The sequence below is a fragment of the Zingiber officinale genome, chromosome 6B (assembly GCF_018446385.1).
Source record: "Zingiber officinale cultivar Zhangliang chromosome 6B, Zo_v1.1, whole genome shotgun sequence".
NCBI classification, from domain to species: Eukaryota; Viridiplantae; Streptophyta; class Magnoliopsida; order Zingiberales; family Zingiberaceae; genus Zingiber; species Zingiber officinale.
Window position 1 is genome coordinate 128,089,513 of NC_055996.1, and position 15,030 is coordinate 128,104,542.

The 15,030-nt window shown below is 40.1% G+C and overlaps 2 protein-coding genes across 2 annotated transcripts; both read right to left on the bottom strand.

Annotated features, from left to right (window-relative positions):
• Positions 1-2,994: 2,994 nt before the first annotated feature.
• Positions 2,995-3,786, bottom strand: LOC121991515. The gene is made up of 2 exons (XM_042545509.1): positions 3,386-3,786; positions 2,995-3,229 (listed from the first exon to the last, which is right to left on the bottom strand). Exons 1-2 carry the CDS (start codon positions 3,784-3,786, stop codon positions 2,995-2,997), a joined length of 636 nt encoding a protein of 211 aa, XP_042401443.1.
• A 5,661-nt stretch (positions 3,787-9,447) lies between these two features.
• Positions 9,448-12,274, bottom strand: LOC121989454 (flavonoid 3',5'-hydroxylase 1-like). Its single transcript, XM_042543526.1, has 2 exons — positions 11,359-12,274; positions 9,448-10,290 (listed from the first exon to the last, which is right to left on the bottom strand). The coding sequence occupies exons 1-2, from the start codon at positions 12,271-12,273 to the stop codon at positions 9,658-9,660; spliced, it is 1,548 nt and encodes a 515-aa protein (XP_042399460.1). The 5' UTR covers position 12,274; the 3' UTR covers positions 9,448-9,657.
• Positions 12,275-15,030: the final 2,756 nt, after the last annotated feature.

Below are 15,030 nucleotides of genomic sequence, written 5' to 3' on the forward strand. Positions count from 1 at the left end.
AGTCGCTGTCGGTCGACCCTCCGGCGATCATGCCTATTTCTCCTTGTGCAATGTTACTTCTATTTTCTTCTTCCTGAGCGGAGGATCTATTTCGCTCAACCGGGACTCAGGAGCGATCAATGTTTTCCCTCCGCTGGTGCTGATGGTGCCACTCGGGCACCCTTCTTTCGGTCTCTCGTGACCCGGTAGATCATTGTCTATGTCATCGATTGGGTGTAGGAGAGCGGCGACAGTATCCGCTCGACGTCGGTTGATGTCAGATTGTAGCAGTCACGCATGTTGTGCATCGCCGACTGGTGAAAGGAGCATAACATTGGCGTCCATACCTTGCCTCTTGTCGTCTTTTATCGACTGGAGGTCACATGCTGTACGGCATGTGTCCTGGCCTCTTGGTACATCCGCGCTCCCTCTACTCTTGGCCCTTAGGCGGTTAGTGGCTACTCCACGGTCACTGCCGCAGGCTCGACCAACATTTCTTTCTTCCTCGCTACCTGGGCTTCTTCCATATTTATGTATTCATTGACCTTCCTGAGCAAGTGATCGAAGTCCTTGTGCGGCCTCCTGATGAGCCATCGGAAGAATTCTTCTTCAACGAGCCCTTGAGTGAAAGTGTTCATCATTGTCTCGGATGAGACCGAGGGGATATCCATGGCTACTTGATTGAAACACCTAATGTATACTCGGAGTGCTTCCTTGGGGCCCTGCTTTAGGGCAAAGAGGCTAACGCTCGTCTTCTGATAGCGTTGGCTGCTGGTAAAATGATGTTGGAACACAGCTCGGAAGTCCTTGAAGTTACATATTGATCCATCTGGCAGTCTTCAGAACCAGCGCTGCCCGAGTCGGAGAGAGTAGTGAGAAAGACTCGGCACTTCACCCCATCTGTGTACTAGTGCAATGTGGCCGCGTTATCAAACTTATCCAGTTGATCATCTGGATCAGTTGTTCCATTGTATTCCCCGATCACCAGTGGGGTATAGTGCCTGGGTAGAGGGTCACACAAGATCGCCTGAGAAAACTGCAGATTGATCCGCTCGGACGAAGCGTGACTTCTAGGTGCCTTTCCTTTTCGCGCATCCCGAACGGGAGCGTCGTCCAAAGATGACCACTTTCTTGGTTCGACTGAGCTATTTTGAGGGGGTTTGGAACAAGATGCGATGAAATGGGATGGGCGTGGGTGCCGCTTCCTGTGCACCGGTCGGACCTCTATTTTGTCCCCATATGGAAATTAGTTCTGGTTAGTTTTCCAATTCCGCTCGCCCTCTTGCTACCGATGTCGCCGACTGTTGTACTAGCCGATCGGCTAGTGCCTGCTGTTGTTGCTGCTTGAACATCTTTGCCGCTCGGGCTTGCACGAGCATGTTGAGCCCCTCTTTGGTGAGCATCACGGTGGTGAGTCGTCCAGCATCCTCCATCTTTTCAACTCGGATGCAAGTTAAGTTCCCATAGACGGCGCCAAATATGATCCTGTCCGAAAGTCGATGAGATAGAAAGCTGGGGATGTGGCGCTCCCACTGACCACTTGTAGACTCCTCTCCGACCTGCAACACAAATTACGTCAGTGCCGAGCTAGGGAAGGGGTCTCCGGCGTTGGCCCTCTGACGTTGAAGTCAGTCACCGGCGATGAAGTAGAAGGCGAAGCAAAAAGAATTAACAGTGTAGCACGAATAGTGTCTATTGCGTATCTCCGCCGATGCTTGGACCCTCCTTTATATAGAGCTCCTGTAGCGTGCGTACATGCTCCCCAAGGTGAGTACGCTTCCTAAAATTTTCCCTGAAAAGACTTGTCAGTAAAGTATCTCTGACACAATATCTTAATAGGCCGAGCATATTTCTGATGTGACAGTGGAAGTTTCCGCTGTACGATTTTCTGGTTGACCATGCTCAGTGTCAGCGGCACTAACTCCCAAAAGGATGTCGATGGATAACACGAGGGTCTACCGCTAGGCCAAGTGAAATAGCCACTCGACCGGGACTTTGTTGTTCCTGTGTATCACCCACTCGGTCAGGACCTCGTTGCATGTGTAGTGTCCACTCGGCCGAAACTCTCCTGTGCTTGTGTCACGTCCGCTCGGCTGAAACTCAATTGTGCTTGTGTTACGTCCGCTCGACCAGAACTCCCCTGTACTTGTGTCATGTCCGCTCGACCGGAACTCCCCTATACTTGTGTCACGTCCGCTAGACTTGGACTCCGTTGCATCTGTACCGAGTCCTATCATAAGGCCGAGCGGGGTAGCCGCTCGACTTGGATTCTGCATATCATCTCCTTTGGCGTTTACTCCCTTATTGAGCATCGGCTGTTCGGCACATCCCCCGAGTCAGAGGTGGGGTCGGATCGGGCATCCTTTCCTCTCGGTCGGGCGACCTGATCTCCCGACCGACTGATATACTTATCACCTCATGTGATATCTGAACGTTGACCGTCTTAATTTTAACCTTCAGCATGATAATTATCCTCCACATGGTGGTCCACGCATCATTGAGCATTGATTTTTGTACGTTAACTTAGAGCATCCACAGTGGTTAAACCTCACTGTGAGCTCCTTCGTTGCCACGTCTGCGCCACATCAAAAGTTAAAAACCTCACATCTCTTTCCACTATCAAAAAACCTCTCAACAACTCCTTCATGGGTCCCATATTTTTCATTATATATAATTCTCATTTATCCTTCATATTTTACATTATACACCATTAAATTTTTATAAAATTTAAATTTACCACTTGCTAACATGAAATAACATTAATAATTAAAAAAAACATAAATATTACATTGCATCAAATGAAAAGACATACATTATAATAATATATAAAAATAAACGTAAACTTATCTACACCAGGCCATGTCTCTGTTTATTTTTTTCCACCATTTTCTCATGTAAATAAAGTTGTCCTGGTGTCATCTCACTGGTATCGTTCATAAGAATTTCATAATCCTTATGAAAGATCTCGGCTTCCCGCAGAGCCATTTTTTGCATTTGATATTCTTTAATATCTTGTCATTCTTTGTCAATGTTATGTTCCATTGTGTCGCCCTCTCTGGCTTTAGATTTGCCCTTCCTCTTCGCTGCCTTTTGCCCTATCGGACGAATGCGGACTTCAGAGTCATCTAAATCAACACTTGTATCTGGATTTGATGTTGAAGTGTTTCCTCCTGACTCGGATGTTCTTGCCTTCTTGTTAGAGTAATGAGCAACTGATTGTGGAGTATATTTCTCGTAGTCTTTGAGAACCCTCCACACATGCATATACTTAAAATCCTTGTTATTGTTGTTGGCTTTCCACATATTCAGTGCATTCTCCAACACATTTTCGTCACTCCAACCGTTTTGCCGATGAGTATAAAAATTATTATAAGTTGCAGAAAATTCATTTACCATCGGTGCAAACCTGTAATAATGTGATTTCAGACGCTGATAACTTCTCATCATAGATCCAGTGGGGCGATGTTTGTTGTAGTAATCACCAATACGTTTCCAAAAAGCTTGATCCTTCTGGTCATTACCAATGATTGCATCAGTGCTTATAGTTGCCCATGCATTCGCAAGGACCACATCTTCATCGGGAGACCAGAATCTTCTTTTTGATTCATTTTCCTCCAGCTCAACTTCACGCTCTTCTTGTGATGAGTGTGGTGGCACCTGAGTTGCTGGAACAGATGATGGCGTTAGAGATTCTTTGTCGCTGATAGATGGATCAATAGTCGCCCTTCTAGATTCATTCGAAAGTATGACAGGTGGTTGATTAGGAGAAACCCCGTAAGGATAAGGCATCCCAAGTTGGCTACCCATTGCTGACCAGTCTTGGGATGGATACATACCAAATGGAGTTGAGACGCTGTTACTTGGATTCCACGGCTGCAAAAATTTTTGAGAACTTTGAGAATTTGGAAAATTTGGAGAATATTATAGAACATATGAAATATTTTGAAAATTTGGAGGATATTGTGGTTGAGAGAAAAAAATGAGAATATTGGATATTTGGAGGAATGCGAGTATTTTGAGAAGATGTATTTCCTTCCATATTTGAAGAATTCAAAAGATTTGTAAAGGAAGTATTGAGATTTTCATCCATCTTGAATACAAATAGGGAATGAAAGGAATAATTGAGTTGAGAGCAAAGATAGCAATGAAATGAATGAAATAGATCTCATATTTATAGATTTTTTATATATTAAAAAATTAAATTATAACCATTGAACAACGGCTACAAATTAGCCGTTGCTCAACGGCGCTATGCTCACTGAAATGAGAAGCAGTGCTCATATTTATAGATTTTCATCCAGATTTTTTGATTTTTTTTAATTATTAAAAAAATAAAAAAAAATTAAAAGAACGAAGAAGCGGCTCTGCAGCGGCAGAGCCGCTTCTTCATTTTAATCAAAAAACCTCCCTCCCACTATGGGAGGGAGGTTTTTCACTCATTCCACGTCACAGTGGGAGCTCGGAAAGAGCTCCCACTGTGGTTGCTCTTATCATCAACTATGCGCTCATCATTATCAAATTAGTAGAAGAAAAGAATAATAGAAAAATATTGCTAAAATGGGTTAGTGAAATAATTGTTCATTTATGTTTCAAAATGACAATGAGAAGAGACGATGACGGCTCACCTAAAAAAGATAATGCAAGAAAAAAATGATCTAGAATAGTTCGAGCTAGATTGGGTACATGAGAACTATCCAAGAATAATTTAATCAAAATTGAGTCTAATATGTGTTTTTAATAATTTATTTATTAGTTTATTTAAAATCTAGTTTATAAAAACTATGTCGTGTATATATATATATAATATTTGATTTTAATCAATAATATATTTCACTTTATTCCCTTTGTGAAATAAATTTTGTTCTCTAAATTTTTTTTTGTTTTTAATCAAATTTTATGAATTGTTTGAAATGATCCAACTGTAAAATTTATACAACTTTATGATGGTAACAAAAAAAAATTATATATGTATTCAATTGAACAAGGCAAAGATGTTAAATTCAATTTATATTAAATTGTTCATCTTCACAAGTTATTGTGAGTAGTTAATTATCAAAAATGAAATTTTCAGAATTACTTTATCTTAAAATTGTTATTTTTAAAATAAACTAAGTATTAAAACAAATAAATTTCTTTATCCGCAATTAACTAGAAAGCCTCTTATTGTTGAGACCTTTGTATCCAGCTAAAAGGGATGAATAACCTTTCTTTAATTTCTCCTTATAACTTTGTTAGTGGAAACACAAACAATGGTAAAGCATGAATGAAAATCAAAGAAATGCAATGCTAACTTTTGATTTACTTGGTCTTCACCTCCTAAAGGTGATTAATCCAAGGATCCACACCAATGAACATAGTTCCACTATGAACTTCTTCTCGAATAAAATACGGAGGTGGAGAAACTTTTACAAGATAATCTCTTCCTTTTACAAGATAAAGATGAGCTTAGAAGGAAGAGCTTAAGAGAATGGAAGCTTAAAGATCACTTGGAGAGCTTAAGGATGTTTTTGCATGAATAGTTGTGTTCTTTCCAAGCTCTCAAGCCTTTTATATTTGAAGCTGAAAAACTCAATCACTAGTCGACTGATGGATGCATTAGTTGACTAGTAACAAGTAACGACTACTATTCCTTTCAAGATCTTCGATGATTAATCTATACGTCATCAACCTGATGATACTCTCTACCAATTGACTGCCCTCATGTATCAATTGACTGATAGGCTGTTGCAAACGCTCTGTGAGTTTCTGATACAACCATCACTAATATAACCATCAGTCGATTGATACGCCTAAAGCTAAGTTTTAAACAACTCAAGTATGTTCCTTTCATACTTGAAGCTTACCCTTAGCCTAAACTTACACCTTTAAACACCTTCCATCAGCCTCGCACCCTTAGGATGCTTTCAAGTCTGCGACTCATCATCCTTGTGTTTGCCTTCAAGTGTTTCCTTTGGCTATATCATGTTAAGTCTTTTTTTTTTACCAAAAGGTTGCACTTCCAGAACTTCACCGCCAAGAGCCACGCTTCATGACTTCATTCGTCAAGACTATTTTCTTGGACTTTCCTTGCTAAGTGTTCATACCTGGACTTTCCTTTATACTTGTTACTCAACATTCATGTTAGATCGTCAATATTACCTAACTTAAACTTATTTAGCTAAACATCAAAAGTAAATGATATTTGGAGTAAAATTGCTCAACACTTATACCTTATAAATATAAGAATGTAACTTTTTTTACAAATTAATGGAGAGAATTATTTGTCTCCATTTCTCTTCATTTATTTTTATATATTCTTGATGCAGGATGAATCCCCTACTATCCTTTAAATTTTAAAGAGTCATAATTTTTAATTTGAGACTCAGAATTAGACTCTATCAATAGTCATACGTGTATAATTCAAAAATCTTCGTTTGTTATCGGGTACTAGTAGTTGCCAATTTTTATGCTCAAATTTCACTGTTTAGGTCCTCATCCAAGTATCTGAAGATTTTATTACTATTTTAATAATTTTTATTTTATGGTATTTAGGCTATTTGGTATTCCTATTATTTTGAAAAGACTTATTTTCTTTCTTTACAACATTGAAATTGAGATCCATATATTCAGATTTCTTTTCTTTTTTTATCTTAGGGTTTAAAGTCTATATAAACTTATATCTAATTGTATGAGGATTTATCCTCTTTTTATTAATAAAATTTTCTTTTCTCCTACACAATAATCATTATTTTGTCCGACATCAATTTTTAAAATTAATAATTTTTTTTCCTTTGTCACCAAGCTAGGATCATATGTGACTTTTTAGTCAAGTAAGTTTTCTAGAACATATATAACGGATGATATCTTTCTCTCCACGTCGATAAAAAATATTTGGAAATTATTTTTAATTTATTTATAAATATGTGATTGCTAAACAATTGTTAATCTTTTATGACATTTAACCAAAATATTTAGACAAGATTATAGTAGTTTAGTAAATAAACTCAATATTAATTGGACACCTCTTAAAGAACTATTCAAAATTACTCCATTAACTTAAATTTATTATCCTTGAAATAAAATAATGCTTAGGACAAATAAGCTCTTTTATCAGTTAGGATGTAATATTGTTGATCAAACGTCCCTATTTGCCTATGAACAATTATATAACCTTTTCTTTTAACAAATTGATTGATTAAGGCAGTATTTATTTCTCTAGTTTTTTTCTATGCTACATTTATTTTCTTATCTTAGAAATTATAACGACAAACTTGTATTTATTGTCTTTTGACGCACTTTTTTTTTTTCTCAAAATGAATGCACAAGATCAAATAATAAAATTGTAAAATGTGGATCGCCTTATTTCTAGAAATTTACTATGAATATAAAAAAAAAAATTGGAAAGCTCGGCGAATATGAAATACTATAGTGGAAACAGAATTAAAACTATATATCCTGTACACATGACAAATTAAACACTATCACAACCTGGATCGCGGGAGATCTCATATATAGATAGATTTGATCACCAAATCCATAGATTCTGTTATCTATATATGGTATATATGTATATATCCAAGCTCTCCCGCTTGATTCTGTGACTTCAGTACTGGACGCAATACGGCGGCGGCGGCGCCAACGTAGACGACGACGACAAGAATTCGCAGAATCCCTCCATGAGCATCTGCGCGTCGAAGCCCTCGTCGAACACTTCGTTCGGAGCCACCAAACTGTTGCACGGCTCCACTGACGTGGTCGACCCGGTGCTGTTGGACGACAGCGACGGTTTGGCGTCGGGGTCGGAGTCCCGGCCGGTGAGCTTCTGCACGAGGTCACGGAAGGCGGCGGCGCTGGTGGTGAACCTCATGGGGTTGGAGATGTACACAACCTTGACGGGCTTCTTCTTAGCGATCGACCCCGCGAGGCACTGGCGACGATGGCTGCTGACCGTCTTCTCCATACCGATCGTACGATCGATCGATCTAAGCAATAATGGTTAATGGAGAGGAGAGGGGAGGGAGCTGGGAGCTTTATAGGGGTTGAGGTCGGGCCGTCGTCGCCGGAGCAGTGGCTGCTTCCTGGAAAGCAAAAAAAAAGGGATGGGTAGGAAGGAAGGAAGGAAGCAGGGAGGTGGAGAGGCCAAATTAATGAATGTCAATGGTGGTTGCTGTGCGGCCTTCTTCCAGGAAGATAAGATGGGCAGAGAGTGTGGGGCCCACGGTGACGCACTCCTGGAAAGACGCTGGCGTGAATACGGATGATAATTTGTCTATTTCTCTCATTATCCATCTCTGCCCCGCTTCATCGAAAGCCGCCCTACTCATAAATAAATAAATAAGGTCTGAATAATCGGTTTAAAAATGAATTAAATCAATTTTTTATAAATTAAATCATATTCAATTTAAGGTTCCACTAAAATTTGTATTATCAAAATAAATTAGAAATTATACTCGTAGCAAACGTCTATCAGTTAGTATTTTTATGTCAATAGTTTATTAAAAAAAATTATCCATTAATTTATTATGCGTGTATATATATACTACAGGGCTAGCTGGTAGCGTGTTCGACGTTAGGACGGAAGGGCAATAAAATCCGACGATGGCTTTTAATTTTCACTTGGTTTCTAAGTAGCCATGGCACTAGCAAAGTTAATGGCAGAAAGCGACATAACTGTTCGGATACCGTGGTGGGAACGCATCTCAGCAGTGTAATTACATTGATGGAACTGTTACTTTGAATCTGCACATATATATTTACTGCGAGAAGTAAATAAATAAATAAATAAATAATTGAGGAGTGTTTTTGCTGTATCGGTCTCTTGTTTTTAATTAACTGGTGCATTCACCTGCTGCTTTTTCTGGGTTAAATTCATCTGTATCTGTCGATAAGCGAGTGACCCACGAATATCTGATTATAGGAAAAACTATTTTTATTTTTTACAGTAAGGCGCCATCAGTTTCTTGCGGAGATAAATTACGAAGGTGTATATATATATATATATGCTATTTTAATTTGGGCGGATCTATACATCAATGCACCAAATCGACCATAAAAAAATATAAAAATCTAGAGGTAGCTAGCTAGCTGACAAAGTCAAGGAGGGTTGAAAGAGACAAGGAAAGTGCAATTATTTCCACACTTTGTCAAGATACTGTCCCTTTCAGTTCAAGGTTTCTAATGAATATATCACTTTTTCGATCCCATGCTGTGTCAAGCCAATCTTCTTTGAACGTACGTGAGCCACAGGATCTAAGGTCGATTCCTTCGAGCGTTTTCAGTTTGGATTTATTCAGATTAATTAATTTTAACCAAACTTCTAGAAACCATAAGGTTGTAGATTTCTAGTCAGTCGTTAGCGGTTAGTCTATGCTAGACCTCATGATGCTCGACTTTTCGTATGCATCCTTAAAGTATTTCTATTTGTAATGTAGAAGACTAGCGAGTCAAGTCAATAGTTTGTTTTCCCAAAGAAATTGGTCGAGAAGATAATTTAATGGCTTCCAAAAACAAAAAATTGTCTTTAGAATTGGCATAAAATCACTAATAATTCAATGTTTCATCTTAATCATAAATTTATAGTACTAAACTCAAATTGATCTTTATATCATATATAATTCTGCATCCCATTTAATTTTTTGCATACCAAATGCAAAAAATTGTAGCTTATTATTTATATATAAGGGGAGCACAAAGTACAGCTCAGGCGGCGTCGTAGGCCGCCGGCGACAACCGTGGAGTCAACAATGCCTTGAGCGGCACCAGCTTGGGCGTCGTGAGTCCGTGCTTCTCCTCCATGTCGAGCTTCTCCCCCTCCGGCAGCCTCCAATCAAAGGCGTGGACCAGGACGCCGAGGATGTACTGCAGCAGCAACATGGCCGCTGCCTTGCCGGTGCACACCCTCCGGCCTGCGCCGAACGGGATGAACTCGAAGTCGCTCCCCAGCGGATCGTACTTGGCTGCCCGCTGGCCCAGGAACCGGTCCGGGTCGAACCGGAGCGGGTCGGGCCAGACCCCCGGGTCGCGGCCGATGGCCCAGATGTTGACGAGGAGGCGGGTGTTGGCGGGGACGTGGAAGCCGTTGACCTCGCAGGGCTCGTAGGAGAAGTGGGGGAGGGCGAGCGGCGTGGGCGGGTGAAGGCGCAGCGCCTCCTTGCAGATGGCGTGAAGGAAGGGAAGGTTGGGGATGTCGGACTCTTGCAGCAGGCGACCGTGGCCGACGGCGGCGTCGGCCTCCTCCTGCGCTCGCTTCAGGATGGACGGCTTCTTCAGCATCTCGGCGATCGCCCATTCGACGACGATGGCCGTGGTGTCGGTGCCGGCCACGAACAGGTCCTGCAGTAGTACACGTGGCATCTATTTAGATAATTTCACCAATAAACTTGTATAAGTATTAATTAATTTTATATATATATATATATATATATTACAATTTTTTTTTTTATAATATCTTAAAATTAATATACATTTATTAAATTAATATTTAAATTAAATTATAAAAGACTATAATATAGATAGTTGACCTGGACAAAAGCTTGATCTAACTCAACTCGATAAATCTTTTAATAAATAAACTCAATGAGTAGACGAACAAACTTAAATAGTGATCAAGATTTCATATTCTGCCTCTATATATTCTATATATTGATATAGTTGGTATCTATATAAATATTTATTCTAATAGGTTTTAGGATTATCATCTTTTTTCTTTTTCAATCAAACCACTCATTTAAAAGATTAGTAAAATATTTTATGTTAAACAAATGAAGTCTTAAGCATCTAGTGGCAAATGACTTGTTGTATTATAGTAAAAAGATGATTTTATTCATCGTAAATGTTAATCATAGTTCGTCTCAAAATTAAATGAAGGAAAATGAATCATGAGGTATACATTTATCAAAAATTAATCCCTACTGTATTATAATAAAATAGAAATGGCAAAAGACTTTGCTAGATAATATTTCAATCTTTCTTACGGTTATTTATTTATTTATTTAATAATAATATTATTATTATTATTTTTATAAATACCTCAATTAATTTGATCTGTTCGTCTTACATCTGTTGTTGACAATCGGCCAAAACAGAGTGTATATTAAATGAAGAATAATTGAGTTAAGGATCACATGGATCACCCAATTATCTTGATTGGTGGAGGGTGGTACTACAACACATGGAGTGTCTGTTTCTTTTATTTAGATAAGTGATTGAGTAGGCATTGGATTCTATATTGGAGAAAAAAAAAACAAAAGTTATATCGTTAAACTGGTCAATCAGGACTGAATTCTATATTTTTCTTAGATATAATAGGTTTTTCTTATATATAAAAAATGAATAATTGAGAAGAAAAAAATTGCATCAGAAGTAAAACTGTAAAACTTAGAAAGAGAGAGGAGTCCTTACAATGATGAGCGACCTGATGTTGGCATCTGTGAGGACCTCGCCGTCCTTTGTGCCGTTCATGATCTTGTCGAGGAAGTCCGGCCGCCCCTCGCGCTCCCGTTCCTCCTTCCTCGCCTCGTGCTCCGCCAGTAGCTTCGTTAGTATCTCGTCGAACGCCACCTGCGCCCGCTTCATCTTTCCCTGTATCCCCTGCAGGTCCATCCACGCGATCGCCGGGAAGAAATCTCCCAAGTTGAACTGCCCCCCGCCGGTGGCCACCGCCAGCACCATCTCCTTGAACCGGTTCGACTCCTCTCCCTGCGAGTCGAACACTCGCTTGCTCATCACGACCACGCCGATCACGTTGGCCAGCGCGCACACCAGCACGTCCGGAAGCGCCACGGGGCCCGCCTGGGCGCGCAGGGACCGAACCATGAGGGCGATCTCGCGGCGGCGGACGCCGCCCCATTCGGCGAGGGCCTTGCCGCCGAGGAAGTGGAGGGTGCAGGCGCGACGGAGGAGCTTCCACGTGGGCGTGTAGTCGGCCATGACGAGGTTCTGGCGGTTGTAGCTGATGTCGCGGGCGCTGAAGATGTCGGGGCGGTTGGCAAACTGAAGGTCGAGTGCCTTGAGGAAACATCCGGCGGCGGCGGAATCTGAAGCAACGACGCAGCCGTGGGAGCCCAAGCGGAGGAACATAACAGGGCCGTGGCGGGCGGCAAGGCGAGCGAGGCTGACGTGCGCGTGGGCGTCGACCAGGTGGAGGGCGCCCAGGATGGGGAGCCCTCGGGGGCCAGGCGGCAAGGGGAGGCGCAACGATCGTCTCCGGAAGCTGAAAAGGAGGTGCAGAGCAACGCAGAGAGCGATGGCAGCGGCCGCCGCGGCGGGCGGAAAGTAAGGGTCGATGTCCATGCCGCAGTGCGTAGCAGCAGTCATTGCTAAGCTCCATGGGCGGATTATATTATATATATATCTGCAATAGGGGCATACGGACACGTAGCAATCAGTTATTGGTTAACCAAACCGGGCACGACATCCGACCCGTGTGTATGTCCGCCTTCTAGTAAGATGACAAGTCGCCTTCGACATCGCGTATGCTCGTTGACATTTAAATGAGGTTGATTTTGTGTCACAGTTGAAAATGGAAATTATACTATGTCAAAACTCATGCTAGAAAAATGGCGTACAATGACCATAGAGTGTAATTTGAAAAGGGGGTAGCTTTATGGAGAATTTGTTGCGATTTTTGGCGGGACAATTCGGTGGCGAGGAAAAGTCACATTTGGTGGAGTGATCGTGAGATGCGGAAACAGACCGTCAAACTACCGCTGGCGCTAGCTGCTGCATCAGATTGGCGGCATATGAGCTAGCTGATGCGATCCCGATTTTCGTATGTACAATTTGTTTTCTGTACTTGTGTAGACCTAGTGAAAATTTTCGTGAAGTCGGATCGATCATTTTGTTGTTTAGACCTCGTCGCTACTCGACCTGTAACCGTGGATAATAATCAGGGGCTTTGCTTTGGCAACCTTGACGGTGCCGACATGGTTTCTGAAAGATTTCTTTGCCTGCAATTATTTCTGAACAAGTTAGCGAACTGTAGATTATAGAAGGATCGATGGGAAGTTGGTGCGTTACTTTCGGGAAGAGGGGATGCGATTAGGACTGAGCTTTCGGGAAGAGGGGATGCGATTAGGACTGAGCAACTAAATTGATGAATAATCTAAATTGAATAAATCAATTTTGTTTAGACAAACAGAATGAATTTTATCAGAAAATTAATTCGATAAAAAATTAGTTAATTTATCAAATTAATAGATCTTTTTAACAGTTGATTAATAGTACACATTAGTTATATAACAAAATCAGTACTTAAGTTAATAATTCTTAAAGCTCTTGTTTTTTTTATAAAAAAAAAACCATTTTAGGTACAATAATGACAACCCACTTGGCAGATGATTCTAAAGGGCCAAATAAGAGTCATTTTGTCATCCACCAATCTTGCGGAGTAACAAACATATAAACAATAAAGCGGCAAGGGCATTTATGTCCATTGGTTGACACCGGATAGAATAGTGATAGAGATTCCCAGACATTAGATAGAATAACGATTATCTTATTAATGAGAAGGGAAATTTGAGGATAGAATATTAGAATAGTGATGGAGATTCGCAGACATTAGATAGAATAACGATTATCTTATTAATGAGAAGGGAGATTTAAGGAGAAAATATGAAAATAAATTATAAAAAACAAAGAAAAATATGTCATTATATAAGTTTTAGGATAATTACTCAAATAGCTAAATATGTATTTATATAAATTCTGAACCTTAAAACTCAACAAAAATAAATGAATCATAATATATAAACCTGAATTCCTATCTCATTAAGAAATACTAACAGAAAAAAATTACCAAAATATGACGTATAGACAAACCTTAATTTATAAGTGCCCAACATACCAAAAATATCCTAAATATATAAAAAAAAATAGAAATAATTAAAAATAGTAAAAAAATGTTCGGATTATTTGAAAAATATCCTTAATATAATTCTAAGTTGTTTTTTTTTTATTTAATTAAGATTTTATTCCCTCTTAAATGTGACAGTTTGTTCCACTTCGTTGTTGGTATAGACGTAGAGTAGTAACCCACCGTTAGGCTACATGGGGCGTTTTCCTTCCCCTTTTGGGCTTATCAGTTGGCCTTTTCTTAAGTATGACAAACTCTGCAACTTAATTGCATAAAAGAAATTATGTTTAATCAGGCCTCGTGTGACCGGGAATTTTCTGCATTTGTCGGGTCTGTTTTGATCGTTCATATTGGCACTGATCTGTGTAGCAGACGTCTTATTATTATTATTATTATTATTATTATTATTATTATTATTAATAATAAAATCCTTTGTTTCAAGATTTGTGTGACCCTGTGTTTTCTTATCGGTTAGATGGATATGACTAGGGGCGGATTCAATGAGGGGGTGGCATCGGCGGTCACCCCCCTTACCGATGGTGGAACTCTTAGTATTATGGGGTTCCACCGATGAAGATGGAGGATATCATCCTTTGTTTATCGTGATCTGTTCCTTCATATTTGAATTCCTGGATCCGTCACTGGATATGACATCTTCGTGATGTGCACTATATTCTTGAGATATGATCCAATCCGTCCGATCAACGGTAAAGAAAAGTCTGCTCAGATCCGGCCGAATTCCGATGTTGATCGTGCCGATGGCGACTCCCTTGGATTCACCTTCCCTAAGGGTTATAGTGTTGATTGGGTTGGAGGCTGGAGGCTGGAGGCTGGAGGCTGTCGACAGTGGGCTGGGACGATAAGTGAGACACGAAGATAGATGATATTGGGGACAGTGAACTCCATCTCGAGGGATCAGATTCCCATTTCCTAGGCACGTAGATTCTAAGCTTGATATTGGGCCGAGTCAGGACCGAGAATAATCTGTCCCATTTTGGATCATATTGGGCCCTAAGACAATTTGCGTCCATGAACTGAGGTTGTCATGTCAAAGCTGTGAGCCCAATGGGCCTACTTATTTATAATGAATATTTTGAATTATTTTTTTAAATAATATTAATATTTGCATATTTTAAATAAGCAGGTTAAACTAAGTCCATTGAGACAAAATGAATTAAGACGTTGAAATAATGGTCACAACTTTCATTAAATGAAAGGCA